Source organism: Hyposmocoma kahamanoa, unplaced genomic scaffold (genome assembly GCF_003589595.1).
Source record: "Hyposmocoma kahamanoa isolate Upper Pololo Valley unplaced genomic scaffold, ASM358959v1 88, whole genome shotgun sequence".
NCBI lineage: Eukaryota > Metazoa > Arthropoda > Insecta > Lepidoptera > Cosmopterigidae > Hyposmocoma > Hyposmocoma kahamanoa.
In genome coordinates, this window is record NW_020654466.1 from 19,763,335 (window position 1) to 19,769,844 (window position 6,510).

The 6,510-nt window shown below is 36.8% G+C and overlaps 1 protein-coding gene across 1 annotated transcript; it reads left to right on the forward strand.

The window, feature by feature from the left end:
• The first annotated feature begins 697 nt into the window (after nucleotides 1–697).
• On the forward strand, nucleotides 698–6,129 carry LOC113235572 (G-protein coupled receptor Mth2-like). Its single transcript, XM_026471315.1, has 5 exons — nucleotides 698–868; nucleotides 959–1,146; nucleotides 2,164–2,332; nucleotides 3,269–3,451; nucleotides 5,563–6,129. The coding sequence occupies exons 1-5, from the start codon at nucleotides 813–815 to the stop codon at nucleotides 5,732–5,734; spliced, it is 768 nt and encodes a 255-aa protein (XP_026327100.1). The 5' UTR covers nucleotides 698–812; the 3' UTR covers nucleotides 5,735–6,129.
• Nucleotides 6,130–6,510: the final 381 nt, after the last annotated feature.

The window sequence follows — 6,510 nt, forward strand, 5'->3', positions numbered from 1 at the left end:
TTAATTCGTTATGTCGGTTAATTATATTATTCTATCTCTTTGTTATACTGGAGGTTTACTGTACACAATGAAATTATACCTTATCCAGTTCTTAGGTTTGTCCTTAGGTTTAGGTGTCTACCGTGACTCTTTACAGGTCCCGAAACGTCGGTTTGTTTGAAAAAACAAAAATACGCGATTTATATCCGGAAAAATTTCATTTCCTATAACATTATACCTTTTTAATCGACTTCAAAAAAAGGAGGAGGTTCTCAATTCCACCGTGTGTTTCTTTTTTTTTGTATGTATGTTACACGATAACTCTCAAATCTCAAATATGTAAACCGATTTTGATGATTCTTTTTTTGTTGGAAAGAGGGTACCTCTGTAGTGGTCCCATTAAAATTTCAAGAAAATATTCCGCTTCTAAGAGTGTCAAACTAGGAGATGAATCAGGTTCCGAGCACTTTCCGGTAACCGATTTCAAATTTGGCAAATAAATGTTTCCACGAACTTTTGAGGTCGTTCTTTTTAATACTCTTTACTGAGATATGTTGTTACACCATTTTTTAATTATATATAGTGATTATATCATGTGAAATTGTATCAAACACATCCGTTAATTCCAGACATTATATTTAAGCTACATTAAATTTGATTACATATCATGTTAATCAACTTTCGTCATAATAAACGGGGTGTTTCAAGCTCTTGGCCAATTACTTTTAATATATTTAGGAAACATTATCACATGTGGTCTGTGATTATCACCAAGTTCTTTTTTACTTGTAATATGATTTCGTTCGACAGCAACCGTGACATATTTACTGTTTATGTCGAGCTTCTGCTGGATGAACGTCATGTCGATGGACATTTGGTGGACTTTCAGGTTAGTTGGTAAATAAGTTTTACACTTCATTTTTAATTCTATACCTTAATGTTCATGTTGACTTCATACTGTCTGTTTTGCTTAACACAGAGGTTATGCGAAGGCTCGCCCCATACACCGACGGGGCGAGATGTTCAAATTCTGCATGTACTGTCAATACGGTTATGGCGTTCCTATTTTGCTCACAATAATCCTCACTGTGATGGACCTCGTAGATCTCAGACATAAACCCTGGATCGTAGTTCCTGGAATTATTAAGATGGGCTGCTTTATTGGAGGTAAAGATTTTATATATTTCACAATTCCAATACATTATAACTAGTGTTAAATATATCGAGTTCTTAGGTTTTCGCGATTGTTATACATAGGAATGAAACTATTTTTCCGGATTTAAATCGCGTATATTTGTTTTTTCAAACAAACCGACGTTTCGGGCCCTTTACAGTAAACGTCTAATAATATCTATAATAAACGTCTAACAATAACGTCGGTTTGTTTGAAAAAACAAATATACGCGATTTAAATCCGGAAAAATAGTTTCATTCCTAGTGTTAAATATTAACAAGTTATAGATTCAGGCCTCACTTAATGAAAATGGAAGGAATAGTTGTTTGTTATGCAAGGCTGCAAAGTTGTTGTTTGACACGAGTGCTTGTATTAAAACCTGAGCAACCGAAGGAAGCTAAGAAAACTAGATTCCTGAGCGTAGCGAGGGTGTCAAGCCACGAGACGCAAATCAACTTTGCTGCCGAGCGAAACACGCAACTGTTCACCTCACTATAGCGAGGAAAATAGTAGAACTTTTAATTAAACGTTACGAAAACGTAAACTTTTGTTTGTGTGTTTAAGTGATTATTGAAATTATTATAGTTCCTCGATGAATTAAAATAATTTAATAGACACAATTATTTGTCATTGTCAATTTAATGTCAACAATAATAAGTATAAAATATACCAACTGACTTATATTATCTAATAACTAAGTAATGTACGACAAATCGCGTAGATGAATGTGTCATTATCTTTTGTTTTATCGCGCGCAAAACGGTTTTTCGCCTTTCCGAGCTAGTGAGGTGAAAATGTAATTTTCTACTCCCCGAATCCGAAACAAAATAGCTGCGCTTGTGTTGAACATTTTTTTCATACAGCTTGTTTTATTATCCCTCCGCATTAAATCAGAAGTCAAGAGCAAACTCATCTGATATATTATTATATATGTATATAGAATATATTTTCTGTCTCTTTGTTCTATGTACCCATTTAAACAATCAATACGTTTTATTTTGCCACTACAGACGATGGGAAGTTCTTCTATCTGTACGTACCAATGCTAATTCTAACCATGACTAACTGGGTGCTGTTTCTCATGACGGCGTTTAATATATGGCGACTACATCGGAATACTGCTGTACTTGATTCAGCCGCAGCCGGTACGCCTGCTGCTCATCGCACACAGCGATACCGGTACGTGTATATTTTATCATTGTTTAGCACTTTCTCAGACATAACTTTTGCACAAAAGTAATTCTGGAACTTAACCAATATACCTTAAGATACAACTGTATTGTATCCGTCATCGGTGTCGCGTGGTTGTGCATTTACACTAGGTGGTGCATTTACATTTACCTAGTCAGGCGACTTTTGCTTCATCGCCGTAGACGGCAAGCTACCTGGCGTAACTACTGTCAGAGCTCAGTCACTCGCTCTAGGTTACGCGATAAGGCCTACCGCTTATCGAGTGTAGCGCCGACAGTACAAGCGCTCTGACAAGTCTTTCATTTATTTTAAAAATCCCAGCATTATTTTCACCTCTCTGTGCGCGTGCTTAGGTTACTTTATAGCGTTATAGTTCCTTTATGGCTGTTATAGCGATGATATTTTCCATTTTGTATGAGAGTGATGTCTGTTACGTAGTAACTAATAAGTAATCTGTGATACTGTGTCATCTGACAACTGCAGTTCGTGGCCGAAGTTGAACGTAACTAGGTGTAAACGCTATGGGCGACACGGTCGCTGTCGGCCAGCAACAGTGGCCCGAACAGGTTTCAATGTGTCCATAGTTACGCCCCACCGCGGTAAATACTGCGTCGTTTTCGGTAAGGCGAAGTAGTCAGCCAAAGGTAGCAGACGACCCGGTGTAAATGCACCACGTACTCGTACTTAGTTATTTTTAACTGTTAAGTAATTTCAAATATTGAAAATGAAACTATTTTTTTCGAATCTAAATCGCGTGTATTTGTTTTTCCAAACAAATCAACTAACAAGTAAGGTCAGCAGTGACCGCAGGACCTGTAACGGGCCTGAAACGTTGGTTTGTTTGAAAAAACAGATATACGCGAATGAGATCCGAAAAAAAATTAGAAGAGACGAAGTTTCAAAATTTCAACAAATTTCTTTCAGATTACTGGTTTACCTTAAATTGTCTATTATCATGGGCATCAATTGGGTGTTGGAGGTGATTAGCTCCAATTATCCAAACTTCAAAGGCTGGTACATCACAGACGCTTATAATTTGCTCATGGGCTTCTTTATCTTTCTAATTTTTGTCTGCAAGAGGGAAATTTTACGAAAACTTATTAAAAGGTAAGTGAAGACGTAAATTATTCTAGAGTTATGTGTAATTTTCGAGGAGTTGTGGGGGCGGTCTTCTTTATTTCAATAACATAGAACGTCGATTGCGGAAGTATGCGGATTTGTTGAGTTTATAATTTACAAAATAGTACAAATTAAACTCGAGTATGGTTTGATATATATTGAGCGATTCGGAGCTTGTGTTCTGTTGAATTTGAACTGCCACGTTGCCGCCGGTGTGTGATTCTTTATACCAGCCCGTAAGGATGGGGCCGCGTCATTCCGTAGATCTTCGAGAATGTTCAGTTCCGGAATGTGCTCGGTTTTGATGCAAAAACAATCCTCTTATAGTTATTTATTGCATCTCAAGATGACTTTGCCATTATCGAGTTCTGGTTAGCATCACATGTTATCTTCATATGGTGTTATGGTGCATCTAGGGTTCTTTATAGTCTTGGCGCTGTTGGTCGTCATACCTTAACTCTAGACAGAATTTCGGCTCGTGTCCTTTTAAGATTACGGTAATTTGCGCAGGATTCCTTACAATAATTCTAAAGAATATATTTGCTCCAAGTTTCCTGTTTACTTAAGTATTAAGGGCTCATTAATGCATATATACTGGTACAATTGTGGTTTAGATAATACAGGTGTGTCTTTGCAGTAAATACGTGTAAGCATGTTGTTAATAATGTTTTCTGATAAACGCACCTACGCGCTTTGGCCAAAGCAGTCATCATCTTTCTCAAATAAAGTTTTATGTCTAATGACAGATTTACGTCAATTTAGGGAGAGATTACGAACAACGTTATATTGTTTTTCTTAACTATTAAGTTCTTAATTATTAACACAATGATTGAATAGAGAGCGATGGCTCTAGTTTCGTGTGGTCACAGGTTCATAAAGTGACATTTCTTGTCGTTCTTTGTCAATTTCTAGTAGCTGTAAAGTTACCTAGTTGAGTGAAAAAAAACTTTCATAGATTTTTCTCAGAGGTGGCACTACGGCAAAAATCCATTTATAAATATAGAAATTTGTAAGGTCTGCTGACTCGATATGTAGCTCAATTGGTAGAACGGTCGCCCTAGATTGACATACGGACGCAGGTTCGAGTCGTGTCAGGTCGAAAGAATTTTTCTTTTTAAAATTTGTATTTGAAAGTAAGTACGAGGTCACTGGTGTAAAGTACGAATACAATAGGACTTAGACTAACTCCCTGTGGTGGCCTCTATATACTGTTTTAGTCTTGGACTTAATAATGTCTCCTTTTTCATTTCGTACTTCTACATTGCATTCTTTTGTAAGGAATGATGGAACCAGTTCCAAACATCTCTTCTTACACCATAACCACTCATCTCGGCGATTAAAAGTTTAGTACTGATACACTCAAAAGCGCGAGAAAAATCTAATGGGACAAAAGGACGAGAGAAATAAATGTACGCCATACAAATATTTCTCCCGGCCCGGGACTCGAACCCGGGACCTTTGCGTGGCAGACCAGTATGGTAACCGTTCGGCAGCGGAGGCAGTTAAGTACTTCAGTAAACTATCGTGTTAAGGCTCATTAAATGGTCTCGACGAGCAGTTTACATATATGGTGACTTTAATGACCTTTACGACTATGCTATTTTGTATCTAGGTTTTTTATTTTAATTTATAATAGTTTCCTATCAAGGTTCATTTTTTAAATTTCATTATCAAGTTATTAGTAGCCTAGTGTATATTTTTCAAAAGCATACATATTTACGGTAATAAATTTTAATAGCAGAAGAGCCCTTGTGAAAGGGTTCGTCCAAGGAAGACTGCCACCTTACCTATTTCTGCCGCCAAGCAGTAATATCAGCATTACTGTGTTCCGGCTTTGAAGGGTAAGGATGCTGGTGAAATTACAGGCATATGGGACTTATCAACTTAATGTCTCTGACTGACGAGGGCAGTGGCAGTGCCTCAGATCTTTGCGATTTAAAGCTCTGACTGGCACTGCAAATTGTTATGGACAGGCGTGTAGCTTATCAGGCGTACGACTTGTTCGTCCCGTGATATTCTACAAAAAAAATATTTTGAGGACATCGATGTATAAAATGACAATTTTAACGGTAATGATTAACATTTTTAACCTTTAATAGGTTCAAAAGCGACAACGAGTTTCAATGGCGGCGTAATTTATGGCACTCCAAGAGTAATAAAAGCGCTAGTAGCGCTGTTAGCCATACTACCGACTCCGAAATCAGCCAGGACACGCCACTGCAAGTCTGCATCCACCCTAAGGGACCAGCACCTAACTACATCTCACATTAAGGCCTTGGAAAGAAATTACTAAATAAATTAAAATGAATAAATTAAATTAGAAAGAAATTAAATTAGTTTTCTTAAAATTTTAAATAGTCATGTAGTTGTCTAGTCGACAATTTTATCGATATATTGTGAAAGTAGGTATAATTTTACCAATATTGTCTGAATGATGAATGTTACGATGTTGTAATCGTCGCTTATATGCTAAGCCGCATCACAAAAATTTCAAAAATGTTTTTATTCCAAAAACGTGTCCAAAAACGATCAACGACTTTAATACTACACCAAGACACCTCAATTTAGCATTATAAATAATAACTCTGTTTAGGGCTTACTGTCAGGCGTTCTACACTAGTCTGTTGTGGTACCATTGCTCTAAGCGAGCTTTTGATAAACTCAAGACTTCAGTACAATAATGCATTTCGCGCTATGCTGTGGCTGCCCTGGAGGTGTAGTGCATCTGGCATGTTTGTCGTGAATAGAGTAGATGATTTTTTTCGCCATAATACGGAAGAGATATTAGTCTTTTCTTGTGAGAGTGAGCGATTCGGCCAATATAATTAATAATAATAATAATAATAATAAATCGTTTATTTTTCTTCCAACAAGTACAAGATGTAGGTAATACAATATAAGTGAGAGGTTGGGAGACAGGACCCCAAACTAGGTTAGACCTAACAGTAGGTAGCAAACTATAAAAAGAAACAAAAATAAATCTTAACTAGAGATTAAAATGCTAATAATATAAACAAAATTTATAAAGGTACGTAAGTGTGTGCGCA

What these genes read in the sequence shown, in the direction of transcription:
- LOC113235572 (XM_026471315.1), top strand. Translation starts at nt 813, where the DNA reads ATGTCGAGCTTCTGCTGGATGAACGTCATGTCGATGGACATTTGGTGG. An exon ending in CATCGCACACAGCGATACCG is followed by an intron (nt 2,333 to 3,268) that starts GTACGTGTATAT and finishes AATTTCTTTCAG; the next exon opens with ATTACTGGTTTACCTTAAAT. An exon ending in TTACGAAAACTTATTAAAAG is followed by an intron (nt 3,452 to 5,562) that starts GTAAGTGAAGAC and finishes AACCTTTAATAG; the next exon opens with GTTCAAAAGCGACAACGAGT.